Source organism: Zonotrichia albicollis, chromosome 1 (genome assembly GCF_047830755.1).
Source record: "Zonotrichia albicollis isolate bZonAlb1 chromosome 1, bZonAlb1.hap1, whole genome shotgun sequence".
Classification (NCBI taxonomy): Eukaryota; Metazoa; Chordata; class Aves; order Passeriformes; family Passerellidae; genus Zonotrichia; species Zonotrichia albicollis.
In genome coordinates this window covers 36,211,678-36,228,307 of record NC_133819.1, presented here as the reverse complement: position 1 = coordinate 36,228,307, position 16,630 = coordinate 36,211,678, and the positions used below count along the sequence as shown (strand labels likewise).

The 16,630-nt window shown below is 35.1% G+C and overlaps 1 protein-coding gene across 9 annotated transcripts in view; it reads left to right on the top strand.

The window, feature by feature from the left end:
* Positions 1–16,630, top strand: part of TBC1D5 (TBC1 domain family member 5) — a 315,747-nt gene that overhangs the window by 176,889 nt on the left and 122,228 nt on the right. For all 9 annotated transcript variants that reach the window (XM_026798892.2, XM_074538136.1, XM_074538133.1 and 6 more), the window contains 4 exons: positions 4,307–4,409; positions 10,110–10,198; positions 11,644–11,694; positions 11,788–11,857. In XM_026798892.2, the coding sequence (XP_026654693.2) occupies positions 4,307–4,409; positions 10,110–10,198; positions 11,644–11,694; positions 11,788–11,857 (313 nt within the window). The remainder of the gene's footprint in view (positions 1–4,306; positions 4,410–10,109; positions 10,199–11,643; positions 11,695–11,787; positions 11,858–16,630) is intronic.

Genomic DNA, 16,630 nt, shown 5'->3' with positions numbered 1-16,630 from the left:
AGTTAGAACACTCAATTCCTGAAAATATTTCTTTTCAGAGTGCAAGCATTGAGTAATGTGTAAATATAATTAAATTCAATTACTGGTTTGCTACCATGTGATATTTTACTGTATTGCAAATATTTTTCTTTATAACTTGAAAAAAGTGTTGATAGTCGTAGATTCTGCAAATCCCAAGCTTACACATTTTCATTTACAGGAACCAAGTCATGCAGAAGAAATCATTGCAGTCTGGTTTTCGAATATTTTACATGTCCGTCCCTAGACCCATTCTTAAATGTATTTTGCCATGAGATGTATAATTAAAATCTGAGTGTACTTTCATGTGCATTCTCACAACAGATGGTATTTTTTGTTTGTTAAAGGAAACAGTTCAGGATGTTCTAAGATTAAAATATATATGTATCTAAACTATAATTGGAGAATGAAAAGTTTTATGGAGGTTATGGTGGATGTAAGATTATTATTTAAATATCTATGTATATACACACAAATTTCAGGCTCTCACTGTGGCAAATGGCAAAGTAATATTCACTAATATCAGTAATAGTGTCTAAAGAAATTTTCATTAATGCACTTATAGAAAATGACATCAACCTGAAACAACAGTAGTATATATTGTGCCATCAATAACAAAATAAGTCAAGCAATGAAAAAGCAAAATTTATCAGTGGCATGAATGCATTTGATAAGCTACATACATTTTATATGTACATTTTTTTGTCTAATCATAAAACATAGTATGCATTTTTACATATTCTTATGTATCTATTTATAAGCTATAATTATTTTAAGAAGCAGTAAGTTCTTCATTCTGTGGCTTTAGAATGTAAAACCCCTCTGTTTTTATTTACATTCTTTAAATAAATCCCTGGAGCTAGAATTTTAAAAATTTAAAATTCATCATTAGTTTACAATGCTTTTTATTAAAGGTTAAAATAATTATTGCATTCAATTTCCTTAATCACTACTTTCTAGCTGCTGTTTCTTATTTAATGAATGTTTTTATATTCTTTGTCATCTAGTTCAGTCCTCCATCATCCCACTGCATCAAGTGTATAATGCTGTAGAGAGTGATACTAACTGCACACAGAGTAGCAAACCAGAGTTCCAGCTATCAAAGCAGTAAAAAAATTACTCTATAATGCTTTTGTTAGAATTCCCTGAAGTGTGGTAACAATAAACAAGAAAAGCAGCTAGAATTAGGTTCCTAAAATTGGTATTGTCTTAAACTCTTTTAAACTTCAGGATTTTGCTGTCTGAAGGCAGCTGTAATAAAGTTTGTTTGTGTGTGTTTGTGTGTTTGTTCCTATGCATTTTGAGAATCCTTATCTCACCTAATTATTGGGTCTGTGACGCCCAAATACTCTCAGCTGGGTTAATCATGCTGTAGAGCCTGTGTACCTGTAGAGCTCTAGGACACAAATCATCTCTTCCTAAAGTGTAAATACAGTTTTTGTCTGATGAAACACACTGGAGAGGTACAGTTTTCTTCAGTAATTATAAAAGGCTCCTAGCTCACCAGTATCTAACAAAACTTCAGTTTCCTAAAGTCAGGTGATAGAAATCCAGTCCATAATGTCTACATAAAAATAACAACTTCCAATACTTGCAAGTAGGAAAGGATATTCTTAAGTTAGTCCCAACTCATTAGTGATCAATGTTTTTAATTTTTTTTTTAAATATTCTGCAGGAATAGAAATCAGCAGATTGGCAGATGCAAAAGCATTTAACACAAATTAAAATACCAGGTTACTTGTTGGCATCACAGTGTACATCTAGGGTTGGAAATGGCAAGATTTCATTACCCTCTTTCTCTCTCCAGTATTTTAAGAAACTAAAATGCCTAGGGAGCATTCCCTGTAGACAGATCAAGTCAATATCTCCTCTTTTGTGGTAATACTTTTATATATCAGTCTACTTAGTGTCTGCTTCAGGAGTAACAGATACAATTTAGGATGATGGAAGGTGTGTGAAGATGAGTAGTGGTGGTTGCTGGGATTCCAAACTCTCCATCCCCCAAATAAGAGTAAATTATTTTCAAATTTGCCAACATCAAAACAGTGGTGGAAAAGCCGCTGGAGAGCTACATCTTCCCTAAGTATGTGGAAGAGATGGTAAGGAACAGTAATCCATAGATTAAGATCCCCATTTCTGTCTGCCACCAAATCTGTTTTGTGCATCCATTTATTTGTTTACCAGCCTGGTTCTTCAAATTTCTGTGTCAAATTCTGGCTGCTTGTGGTGCAGGCACCCCTAAATCAGCTAAAGAAGTATTTTAAAAAGCTATATCTGACTCAGGGCTGGTCTTCACTTTTAGAATGCAGGGATCTGAATGCACCATTGTTTCATTGTAGAGTTGTGGTAAAACAGTTTAGGAAAATTCCCATGTCCTTAATGCAGGCTTTCTCAGAGATGTAATTAAATGTAATAGTCTCATGTTCATGAAAAGTATTCTTACCTTGCTGATTTGAGGATACTGTATTTCTTAAAACAGAGCTTTAATCATAAAATGACATTTTCCGTAAAAATCCTCCCTGAACTGATAGTTCCCTCATGATCTCTTCTATTTACATTTACTATAATTAATACTTCAGCCAGCTTATTCCTGAGTTCATTATTATCCTTTCTGTTACAATCTCTGATATTACTAGATCCTCACAGATATCTCTGTGTATTTTTGAGTTTTCTTTATTAGTCTTCTGTTCCTAAACTTCATAGGGCAGGCCTGAATAACAGTCCTTCACAAATAATCTCTTCAAACCCCTAAATTATGTCGATTGCCATCTGCTGTAATGCACTTTTGGTCTCAGCTGTGTCCTTCCTTTACAGTAATGTGATTAGTACAAGTGCATACAAGTTTCCAAATGTTGGTCTTACCATTACCTCCAGCAGGTGCCAAGAAAACGTTTCACCTCTCATCCCAGTGCCTCTCTCAGGACTTCAGCATCACTGTGTTTAAGCCACAGTGTCTTCTCTGCCTTGGCTCTCGATTCAGCTCCTTTGTCCAAGGACTTCAAAGCACTTTCTTAGCCTTAATTAGTTCTGATTCTGTGCTTGCCTGTCATCACCTCTGTGAGATGACCACAGTGATTAGCAATGTTAATAGTCTTATCTGAAGTAATTTGTTCCAATTTCCTATATTGTTTCTCTGTGACAGGCTTTACAATAGCCTTAAATACATCTGGTCTAAAGTGTAACATTGTAGCTCAAACCTGGGAAACTTGTTTGAAGAAATCTTATTTCAAACCATCTGATTTAATTCTAAAACTGACTATAATACAACCTTATTTCAGCACTCTAGCTTGAGGCCTACTGTTGTTGTCTTTTTTCAGTATTCTTCTGTTTTTCTTTGTCTGACTTTACCATTTAATTTCTTTTTAGTATTCTACCTTTTCAGATTTTTTTTTTTTTGCTGTGTATTTTATATTGTTCTGTATGGCTGTGGAGCAATGTGGTTTGGGGTATTTGCTTTATGAAACATTTTTTGCCATCTAGTTACTTCTTCAGTAGCAATGAAAACACCTTGCTTGTGCACTTATTCTAATTTTAACTAGGTCCTGCATAACTATTCTATTTTCTACCTCCAACAGTCAAGGAGCAGGATGCACAGGTCAGAGTTGCTTCAGAGTAGTTACAGACTGCTAATATTTATATTTTCCAGTATGAATGTAACAGGATTTTTCCAAAAGCCTTTTTTCCTTATTCTCACACATGTTCCACTTCATTCTGGTTCACTTAGGATATTTGCCCAGACAGATTATTTCATAACTGTAAAGTTTATTTGTAATAGCTGTTAAAAACAGTGAGATGTCTAATTGTGTTGTATTGCAACAGATACCCGTAAGATATTCTCAATTTTAGGATACTGGTTTTCATGTCTATTATGAGATATTTAAATAATCTTGTCATTAAATGATAATATTTTTTTCAAATATTAAAGATATACAGAACCCTTGTGTATGTGTGTCATCTGACATACTCTAATCCATTCTTCCATTTCTTCCATTGTATTTCATTCTTGCAGATGTCTAGCTTTAATGAGATTAAAACGGATTAGTTATTGAAATATAACTGTGATACCGTCATACCTGTGTAGCAGACTGGTGTATATTAAAGAACAGTGGTCATCATTTCGGTTGCAAAACAAATGTAGCAAATTGTTAGAAGTATGTAACTCTAGCTGCACAGAACAGTGGGAAAGCAGACAAGGGAGATGCTCTTACCTAAAACCTCTTTTAGAAGACCAGCAACTGGCATTCTGTGCACTCTGTTGTTTACCCTTGCTGTATTGCTTCATTTTCAGCTTTCCTGAAATGCAGTATTTCCAGCAAGAGAATGTAAGGAAAATTCTTACAGATGTTCTGTTCTGCTATGCCAGAGAAAATGAGCAGTTGCTTTATAAACAGGTAATGAAAATACTGTACAGGTGGCATTCATTGACTCAACATTTTCTATATGGTTTGACAATAATGTAGCTCTGTTGTATCTGAAGTTGTATCATAATGCTGAAGTAATCAAAGAGCTGCTTGTCATCTGGTTGGTAAGTAAGCTCATTGAATAACATATGCTTTCTGCTCATAACACAGTACCTTAAGTTGTTTTCTTTAAGGTTGCTAAGTTTTCTAACTTTGAATTTCTTTGTAAACATCTTTTTCTTTGTCATTGGTTAAGAAAGAAAAAAAACAAAGAAAGGCTTTCTCTGCTTAGGTACAGAAAGTACACATCAGGATTTAAAATGGCACTGAATAAACAAAAAGCATAGGATTTCTGAAATTTAGACCAAGTTTACTAATTTAAGTTTTATATAATATTTTAAGTTTTTCCCCAAAGTGCTAAAGCCATGCAGTATTTTAGAGAAAAGATCTTTAACTAACCTTGTAGCACTCAAGTACAATGCAGCTGACAAAATCTTCTTGAGTGAAGAAGTAACTTTTACAGAGTTATTGAAGGAGAGTCTGCTCAAACCATTTTTGATAAAATGGTTAAGAAAACCTAAGTTGCACTAAGTCTGCATCTACGGAGTTAGTAAGTTAATTAATTCAGCATTTGTTATGAAGATTTTGAAGTAACTATAAACATGATATTGTATTCATATAGCAAGACCAATATGCAGAGTATCAATCAAAGCATATTTGTATTTGTTTCTTCACACAGTTATCTGTAGGCTGAGTAGAGGCTGACAAACCAAGGGATACTCTGTGTGCTTGGACAAAGGATAAACTGTAGAGGAGCCAACTTTAGGTAGATAGGAAGTTTGTCATGGCAAAAATACAGAGATTCAGTAAATGAAGATCTTTATAGATTGTTATAAATCTATAAGATTTATAGATTGTTATAAAACAATCTGTGCTTTCAGGCATGGTCAGTGACCACCCTGTCCTCAAGCCAGGGAATAGGGTTGTTTCATGGAAACAAAGGGCATATGAGTTGAAAGGACACTTACTTCTGAAGAATTTCTTAGAGATTATTTTAAAAAATGGACTATATAGCTATCAAACATATGAAACATGTTATTTCTCATGTTTGACAGACAATAAGCAGGGAATACTTTGCATAAGAACAATAAAAATGAGATCTAGGAGCTGTGTTTTGAAGGGTGCTTCTAAAAAAATACTTAGCAGTATTCAGCCTCCTCTTTCTAGTGAATATAGGCCAGAGTACTGATTGTGGGAACATTCCAGCTAATTTAGTCTATCATTTATTGAACAAGAATATTATTTTACTCTTTGATATGACTTAAAAGGACTTAATTACCCTCTGCTCATATTTAAAATCCTCTTGATTCCTTAGCAAGAAATAATACCTTTTTATATAGGGATGGAATATTTAGCCAGATCAAATTTAAAAAAAAAAAAAGCACTGCGTTTCATCACAAGCTGTTAAAGCTATTATTTTCTACTAGGTGACACCCCGTTTAACATAGACCATATTGTTAATAGTTATGGGATTTTATTGAATTAATGAGACTGTTATCATGTAGTAGAATGTCTTGCTGAGTTAATTGAAACTGCAGAGATTATATAAATGGTATTAATGAACTTTGACTGCCTGATGCCTCTGCTTTAATAAAGACTGCTTGGTGGGCTAAATGAACATAGGCAGATAAAAGAACAGGTTCAATTTTGTGAGCCTACAGGCTGTTGACAAAGAAAACTTCTTTACCTCTGTTTTCAACTAGTGTGCATCAGTAGTATGGTAGTTCCAGGAAGGGATTGCTACGGGATGAAGAAGAGAGGAAGTGCAGAAAATTAAATTAATTTGGATCATGAGAAACTGTTGATTTAACCTCTCAAAGTGTGTTCAGTATATCACCCAAGTCTTGCAGTGCTGTGCCATGTCCACAAAATAGTAAATTATAGTGGTTTTCCTCTCTTGTTGTGGACATGTGTTACTTTATTAGGAGCTATGTTTTTTTCTTACCTCATTTTAAAAGAGTGGGTTTGTTTGGTTGGATTTCTTTAAAAATAATGCTCCTTTTAGCTTGTTAGTAAGATCCTCCTTTTTAGTCCCCATGCTCCTTACTTGCTAGAGAACTTTTTTTTCATGACCATCATTACCCTTCTCTGAATTAGCTGAAAATAAATGGTTTATAGTCAACAGAATATGCTTTTTCCTTCTTTTATCGAATACCTAGCTAGTAGTCAGTCTCCCTGACATAGTGTTTTTACCAGGCTTATGCCCCACTTCCCATAATAATAATTTTCACTACAGCAAAGCCTAGCATATTATTGAGAAAATAATGAGGGTTACCATTAATTTATCAGTAGCAGATAATCTCCAAGTTGTTGTCTCCACAGTGACCTGAATACAAAGCTCGGATTAAGGAGCTTGTCTTCATGTGCAGTTTCCATCATGGGGACTGGTCCTGTTGTCATCCATGAGAATTCCTCTGTCTTATTTGTATGACCACATACAAAAGATACAATTGCCATTAGAATGATAAAACTTGGCCACTGAATGAAAACTGATATTTTTGTCTGTCAGCATCTGTCCCTACCCAATGTTATCTTCCAAAATATTTGGAAGAAGTTGTAGTTCCTTGACAATTTGCATGCTTACAACATTCTATTGAAACTACTACATAGCATCAGCATTATAAGAAGCAATCAATAATGTTTGTTGAATATGCATGTATGCGTGCAAGTTGTCTTTGTAGGATTTCTGGGTTTTTTGGCCAGTGTGGAGGAACATTTTATTTGATGAGGAAAAATATATTTGTATCCCTGGTCTAATGGAGTAGAATGTTGTGGAGCTGTATTACAGTTTTTAAAGGCAGAATCTTCCCTAGGATCACTGAATTTTTAAATAGCAGCTGTAAATGTAAAATCTAAAGAGAATAGTGTATTGTACTTAAGAAAATGTAAAATCTCCCCTTAAAGCTCTTCTGTAAGACTGGTGACAACATTCTGCTCCTGGTTACACTGGAAGGAAATAGTGAAAATTAAGCTAAATCGCTAGGCTAACTATTGTTTGTTCATGATTTGATTGCCCTTAGAGAAGTCAATATAATTTTGAAATACATTGATTCACTTGTCATTGTAGGAATGCTATAATTCTGGTTTTCTTTCTAAACCATAGACTGTATTATGAAATCAATATTTTGTTGTAGCTGGGAAGTGTCATAAAATTATCTGAGCTCTGTCAACTTATTTATTAACACTAAAGAGTTTTAGTAAACTGTAGCATTGAAAAAATATGTGTATGCATATTACACTGGTAGCTTTTCTTGCCAAGCTAAAAATCTCTAAACATTTGAAGTACTCTTGTAACTGAAAGATCAGAGGTATCTTTTTGAAATCCTGATATTTCATCATCTGTTTGTTTTGATTTTGTTATATGTGGGCAGCCACATTATGATTCTATTTTATTATGGAGTTGATATATTATTATGTTGGAAGAATGTGTGATGTGCTTTTATCTTTCATAACTAATTCTTATTTTATGTCCTTCTTCTTTTTCTTCTGCTTATATGTTTACAGCTTAGGTGGTAGTTTTTTTATATAGTCAAGTTTTCTGGCATTTCCATTTCTCCTATTTCATCTTTAGTATATCAGGGCGAATAAAAGATTAGATGGAACTGTTAATTAAGCAAGGGCTGTATGTGTGAAAGTACAACCCTGGTTATTTCAATCTTTTTGCCACTTATATATTGTCTAACCCAGGACCTTTCTCCTTTGATATGACCATAATATTTTAAGAAATCTAAACTTTACAATTTGTAATCTAACCCATTTGTGGTGTTTTACATCAGCTTCTGAAATCAAATGAATTTGGTTTATTTTGTTTTTCCTAACTGAATTTCTCACTAGGCTTCATCTTTTAAAATAGTCCCTAAAGGTTCAGAAATAGGAAGGGAAAGAAAACATCTGAACTTCAGCCCTGCCATTGAGGCTCTAACAGTCATCTCAGTCCTTGAAAAATTACGATTAAATTTCCTAGGATTTCTGTTGGTGGCATACAGAGAGATCATCAAAACTATTGTGAAAAAACTGTGCATCCAAGCATACTCAAAATAGTGATGTAGAGAAGGTTTCCACATCTACCTCTCAGGTCAGTTGGGACTACTTAAGGAAAATCCCCATTGCTTCCAATACAAGTTTAAGGGTTTTGGTAGTTAGTGGATGTGTTCAGTACATATGTAGCTGATAAGATAACTTACTGGTGTTGAACACTTCTCAGGTGCTGTATGGAATATCAGCTGAGGTACCAGCAAAGCAGCAGGGCAGCTCACAAGCATGTAACACTTCCAGTGTTCATCTCTGTCCGTCACTGAGGGAATTGGAAAAGCAAGTGCAGAGGCTTCCTACCTTGGAGCTGCACCTATTAAAAGTAGAACAGCTCAGGTCACCCATCAGCTGTCATGACTCCTGACAGCAGCCTGAAATATTGATGTGCTTGTGGACCAGCGCCAGTGCTCCTTCTGCAGCAGGATAGATGAGATAGTCCACCTGGAACCCCTGTCTGCCCAGAGCACTCCCCTGAGCTAGGGCTGAGGCTCCACTAGATGAAATAGTTGCACCCTTGAACTGGAGCAGTCCTGGCAGCAGGTTCTTCTTCCTACAGCTTGGCAAGGACTCCATGCAGAGCCATGCCCAGCAGGGGTAGCCTGGGCACTTGGCATCAAACCCCTGCTGAAACTAGTGGTTTTGGGCAGAGGTCCAGAATTCCCTCCCCTTAGAGTGGTCCTTGTGCCCAGAGGCGGACAGACAGATCTCCATCCTTCATCCCACATCCCTTCCATCACAAAAGAACTCCCTTCCCTTCTTTTGGCTGATGCCTCCCCCAGCCTAGGGCCTTTGTATCTCCTACCTGCTGTCCTAGTCCCAACACTAGGATCCCAGCTCTCCTGGGTGGCCCAGCCATGCTTCTGATGCCAGCCCAAGCCCTCAACTGCCCACCCATGTTTTTTGTTCTGATTCCTGCCTATTTCTGTTTTTTCTGTCTCTTAATATAGATTACATATATAAGTAGTACTCTGCAATGGAACAGTACCAGGTCTTCTATGCATCGTGTTTAATGAGTTTATTTAGAATATTGACATAACAACTTATGAGAAACTGAAAGAGAACTGTTAAACCCCAAGACCTCATTTTAATTCTTATGTCTTTAGAAAATAAACTTTTGTTTTCTTTCCCAAATAGCTACCCTTGTCTCCTTTGGAGCCTACTCTTACAGTTTTATCTATGGTTTTGGAACATTATAAAATACAAAATAATTTTACATTTTGCAGTTGTTCTCTATTGCAGATCTCTGTACTGTAGATCATTATTATAATTATCATAAATAAAATTCATATTTATGAACACAGATCTTGAAGTAAACTGCCAGGTGCAGGGTTGCCTACCATTGCCAATTTGTTGTGTGTTGTGTTAGAAGAAGGGAGACTAACTTGTTTCTGTATATTCTAGAAGAATAAACACTTGGATTTAATCAGAATTTAAGATAAAAGCCATTGATTATGAAACTCTTCTGTTAACACTGTGAATGAATGTTCATGTTTTTAGTTAGTCTGCACCTAATATTGCTGTCTGCCTTATGCTGTGCATTAGGAGCTATTATATGACTGGAAAATCTAAATATACTTTTGCTTTTCCTTTTATGTTCAGGGCATGCATGAACTTCTAGCTCCCATTGTCTTTATCCTGCATTGTGACCACCAGGCTTTTTCACATGCCAGTGAAGCTGCACAACCAAGGCAAGCATTGTGTTTTATTTGTATAAAAATGTCTTTCTTTAAAAAATAAGTTGGCTGAACTATAGCTTATAAATATGTGCTCCATAATTCTTTGTTTATAATTCATAAATTAATATCAGAAATCATTGCATCTTTGTGCTTTGATGGGAATGTCCTTATTTCATTTTTCCTACTGCAGCTTCTGAGATTTAGACATTGGCCTCATCACAGACACTGGCTATTGGAAAAATAAGGAGACAAGAAATCTAAGGAAAAGCTTAATCTCAAAGCTTACATACTTACCTGTGATTCTACCTCATCCTTATTGCCAGAAGTTGTTTTGTTTTTGTCACTGCAGAGAGTAGACAGATCAGTGAGTTGAGCTCCACTCATAGAGTAGACGTCTTACCACCAACTATCTTTCCTCATATCTTAAAAGGGGAAATAATAATTGAAGACAAATTTTTGGGATTGATATTTCTTTCTGCAGTGTTGTAGTTGGATATCCAACTATTCTTTGACTGGGTAGTAATATTATGTTTACCTATTGATCCTCCATTTCATTCAAAAGTGTGTATGTGTGTATGAATGCAGTCATACTCATACATATAAAATATTGCATCAAATGGTTGTCTGCTTTTATTCATGCCCCATATGTAAGGCTTTAGTTTTTATTAAAAAAGAAAAAAGAAACCAGTTTCATTCTTGTGATATTTAGGACATTTCGTTTGGTTTTTTGCACACTGGAGTCCAGCAGTGAATAAAAGCTAATTTAATTATGTGTGCAATATCATATAACCTCTGTAGGTACCCTGCAACGTGACTGCCCAAAGGGAGTTAAGCATTAAGATGATTATCTACAAGTGTGTGCTTTTATTCAATGTCTGTCCTTAGATTTCCTAAAATTACCTAGAAGATGCTCTTCAGTGCTAAACAACTTAAAATAACCGTGTGTTATGTACAGCATTCTGTTCCATCCCCACTGAAAAAGTAGAGCTAAGCAGCAAAGTAGATGGAAAAGAGGTGCTGTCACTGATTAATTGCTGTTAAAGTACAATAAAAATACAGGCTATTAAAACAAAATAAATTAATGTTTTGATACTGCATATTTGACCAGTAACCACTTTTTTTTTTTGTTTAGGATAAACAGTGATAGATTGTGCAGCAATCAATTATTCTAGATCAAGCATATTCAAATAATACATTGTGACATTCAGTAATTTGTTATTTGGAATAATTAGATGGTTACTTCATTGTAGTGCAGACAAGGCAGCTAATTTGTTTTTGATCTTTATAAAAAGGAATGACTTCATTTGTTCAATGGAGTTGCTCTTTTTAATTAAAAAGGCTAGTTTTCTCATTTGCACTTTATATGAAAGTTGGCTTATAAATACATAATACTACATGGAGAACGCTGACCAAAAATAAACATTCACATTTGGATTGTTCGCTGTTGCCTTTTGCAGTGAGGAAATGAAAGTTCTTTTGAATCCTGAATATCTGGAACATGATGCCTAGTAAGTTTTAACAAGTTTCTTTACATTTAATTTGCTCTTATTTTTAATTGACACCATTATTTAACACCAAGTTTCTGGGTTGTTCCCTTTCAGTGCAATGTTCACACGTCTTATGAAAACAGCAGAACATTGGTTTTCAACTTTTGAACATGACAGTCAGAAGGTAAATATTGCTTTCAAATTTACTTACTGTGTTTTTAAGCAAATGTGATTTTAATATGATTGATGTTCTTTAAAGCCAGCTAGACATCTCTTACCTTGGTTAAAGCAGTCTCAAACAAGTTTACAGTCTTTAAAGGTTCTTCAGAATTTGGTCATAAACACTTGTGGAATGTCTTCAGGTGAGAGTTTCTGTCTGTTGAAAGATCATGTGGTAATCAAAAGCCAAGTGTACGGACACAGATTTTTCTGTACATAAGTGATGTCCTTGCATAGCGTTTGAAAGAGGGCCTGTTACAGGCACTTCTGTGTGCCAAAAACCTGTGCAAATGTTACTTTAAATAAATGCCTGTAGGTAAAGTATTGAGGCATTAATTATTTTCAGCTGTTTACAAACAATTTGCTTTGAAACCAAAACTTTACCCATCACCTGTCTGTCAAATGTCAGGGTGTATCTTTCCTTGACTTAATCACTCCATTTCCTTCATTTTTTTCTTAACCTTAGGATATTCAAACAGAGGAAATGTCTGTGCCTTCAGATCTCTGGTGTATCTGTATGGACATTACTGACTTTAGTATGTTGCTGCTTTCATAAAAAAGCTTTTGCAGTGTTCTAAGTTTAGTTTTACGGAACCCTCCTTTGCAGGGACCTTCTAGAGACCATCTAATCCTTGCCTGAATTTTTTCATTCATGGTAGAAGGGACAGTTCCCTCAGTCAGTTGCTCAAGATTTCCTGTGGCAGCCTTCTTTTCTTGTCTCTTTCCATCTTCATGTTTCTCTTTTATTTTTAGTTCAGGAAAATTATTTGTGTGATGGAGCGTATGTGTGGAGGCTCTAGCAAAATATTATTAACAGTTTTATGGGTATTGCCAAGGCTTTCAGTGTATTGTATCCTAAAAGAGTTGGTGTCCCAGCTCAGTTTCAGTTTGATTCACTTCACTATTTTTCACATGGAACATGGGGAGAATATCTAGAGTTAACAAAAACTTCATGAGAATTCATTTGGTTTTGGATGTCCATATGTGTGCACCTAAACCTATAGTTGCAAACTGTAATTAGGGAGTACTGGTTTGGATGGTGGTTTTTTCAGTCTGATGAAGTAAAAGTTGTTCACCGAAGACTCATTTAAAACCATCTATTTCCTTTAAATATTTAAAATATTATATATTTTATCAGATATGGAGCATTGGTGTCTTAGCCTAAACTGTCTACAGTTATAAATTATTTGGATTTTTATATAATTTCAGTAGCTAGGGACAAAGCATATGAGATACAAATTTTATGAAGTTACTACATAGGCACTTTTTTTTCAAAAACAAGGCTGTGAGATATGTTTCTCTGAGTGTAGCTTTTCAAAATTCAGTGTATTCAAATGTATTTGTTCCAGTTTCCATGACAGAGGTGGTAAAGTCTGAGGTTGAATTTTATTCCAGAAAATAAATAGGTCTGCCTACAGATTTGCAGTGCTTGGGTAGAAGGTGAAAATTTACATTGCCCTTTGCAGTCCTTTCATGGCATAAAAAATTAACAGAGCAAAGTGAATGGATTAATATCTAGTTGTTTGTTTTTGTTCTTTGTAAACATGTATAATCTTTAATAATCCTTTCTTGTACATATGCCTTTTACAATCGTGACTTTGAGGGTTAGCTACATAGTAAAGTGTGAATCTTCACAAAGGAAGCAATGAAATTGTGTGCTCTGGGAGACATGTTACATTTTACAGCCTCTAACAGTTGTTTCCATTACTCCCAATTGCCATTAGAGGAGCTTCTCCAGCTACTCCATTCCCTAGCGGTTAATGAGAGAAATCTGTCCTCAGTTTATACTTGTACTATGTCCTAGCCTCTCTTTACTGCTGTAGCATTTGTTTCCTAGATGCATGAATATATAAATTGTATTAGTATCAACTACCAGCCATTCCAGTTCGTGTTGTGGTAGGTAATGTTTTGTGGCAGCACTTGGTGACTCTGTTCCTAATACTTTGCTGAAGTTTTCAGCTGCATTTCACTGGTATGCATACTTAAACTGTTCTTAGAGGTGAATCTGGTGCTCTCCTATAAACAACACAGCACATTCTGAGCCATCTCTCATATTTTCTTTCTATTGTGAACCACATTCTTTTAGTATTGAACATTTCTTTTTCATAGATGTTAGTTAGTAATAGATGACTAAACACATGCACTCAAATCTTTTTGCAAGACCTGAAGGCTTACAAAAAGAAAATGTGTGTTTTCTCTCACATGGCAGATAATAACGTAGTGAGTATGAGCAGGAGCACCGTATTGTGTTGTCCACTTGGCTTAGGCACAAGCACTGTGAATCATTTCTAGTTAAACATTTTGGCGGCTTAGTTTTATTAGTTTATTTGAGCATCTTTCTGTTTGGGCTGTTTGTTTCACACCAGCTATGTGATTTTTGGAGCAATTTCAACTGACTAGAGGTATTGTCATTTTCTCAACCAAATTGCATGAGAGGAGAAAACAGACATGACTTTGTTGCACTCTAGTCTTCCACCGAGCTTCTTGGTGGAGTACACGGAATCAGGAGGCATGGACAGGCAAGGCTGAGTTATTGGCTGCAGCTGCTGCCTCACAGATTCTGTCGTGCCTTGAAGATTACTGTTAATAGGGTTAATTTCTGAGATGCTGATAAACAGCATTTTGATGGATACCATTTACTTATCTCCTGCTTTTAGAAAAGGCAAGCCAGCTTATACTATTGGATAGACTTAGCCATGTTTGATAGTCAGTCAGTCTGACAGTCAGCAATGTGTCAGTGCTGCATTATGCCAAGGTGCACAAATGCTGCAAGTGACAAATAACTCCAATTTTGGCACAGTGGAAGCTTGCATTAGTTTTTGATATTCACAATCTTTCCTCACTTGAGCCAGGGTTTAATAATCTGTCTTGTAATTTTGTGAAGATGGCTTGAAACCCACAGACAACTAATGGTGTAAAGACTAAACTGAGTAATAGCTAGTCTTTTCATATTACAAGTTCACATAAGCAGAGGGATTCTGATGTTGAGCTTTCCACATAAGGTTTTATACCTATAATAAAGAAAAGCTTAAAAACACAGGTCTTCAGAGTCATCGGAGTTCTGAATGCATGAAGTGGTGAAGCTGAAGTCAGTTTGAATAAACCGCAATAAAGTTTATACCCCAGATGTGTGCCAAATGACAGAATATGCACAGTCTACGAATACATAGAGTTACAGACATTTGTGATTGGTTTCAAAGATAAATCCATATGTTTATGAAAAAATTAATATATACTGACATTTAACATTAAGGCAATATTATCATATCATGCTTTAAGAGTGGTTTTCTGTATATAAGAATACTAGTGGATACCTAAAATATTTTCAATATTTTGCACTCTTACATATGATCAAGAAAATAGTGAAATGGATCTGAAATTATAGGAAATAGCCATATGCATTGTAAATTCAGAGTACAAAGAATGCTGCCCAGCTTGGTCAGAAAGAATTTACTAGAATAATTTTTAAAATAAAGTAGGAGAAATATCCTTTCTTAATGTACCTGCAACTGTGAAGAACTTCAGTATTTAACTAAGTAACGGCATTGCCTATTGGCCTCTAAGACACTAGATGTTTTATTTTAAATTCCTGTTTGTTAGAATAGCAAAGATTTTGAATAAATACAAGCTATGTCAGTGAGCTTTATTTGACAGTCTGAGGGAGCTTTTGTCAAGTGATTTGCTGGAGTATCTTAAATGAATATGTCTTGGTACCACAATAGCATGGTTAAACTACCACACTATAATAGACAGATCAGTCCCTTCGCTGCAATTGCCATAGCAAAGCAACAATTAAGCAGATTTTAAGATACAATTTATAATCAATCAGGTCCTTAAATAGAAACATATTACCTGAAATCACTGCTCAACATCCTACCATATTTTCTGCAGTACAGAAATCAAATAATTAAGAAAAGGTACTTCAAGCAAACTCAAAAATAGACCCTTTGGTAGACATTATTAAATGTTCACTGCCCATTTTTATGTGAAATCGTGTTGTAAGTGATTTTGAAATAACCATAGGAAATGACACTGGAATAGCTTACACAACAAAAATAAACTTTCTTTGTTATTGAATGTTAAAAATAACGCTCTTTTCATAATATTGGAACAAGTGAGTTTGTATCTAAATAATGTAAAGTGCAATGAAGCCCCCTGAAATTATTAACCCTTTGAGCTCGATAATGATTCTCTATTAATATAGTGAGCAAAAGTGTAGAAAAACAGCAGCTGTTTTTTAAAAGTGAAGCTTTTGGGTCAGAGGTCATGATGACAGATTGTGGCCAAGTCATTGCAAAATTCTTCTCTTCTTTCTGTTCCAATTTTTCCTGTTTTATAACCTTAACATTGTTCCTAACAGATAATTTCTCCATTTCCCTGCCCTCCTGTCTTTCTCTTGATAAGTTTGACTTGTCCTTTTTTATTTTTGCTTCTCTTTTTTATATGTTTCCTCTTCAGTCCAGTTCATTACTTACTGCATTTCTTTCTAGCATTCTGTCTCTTTTTCAATAATACTTCACTATTTTGCAAGGAGAATGAATTTAATGCAGTTCCTGTTCAAAGATACTAATACTCCACTGGTTTTCACTTGAGGTGTGTTGTGTTGTAGCTCATGGCATAGTTTGCACAACCCTCAGGTCCAACCAACTGCTGTCTCATTGTTCTATTTCTTTTTTCCTTTAGAAGTTTCTGATGCTTTATCAGAAACTGTAGGTTTTAAGGTAAAGCAACCAGATTT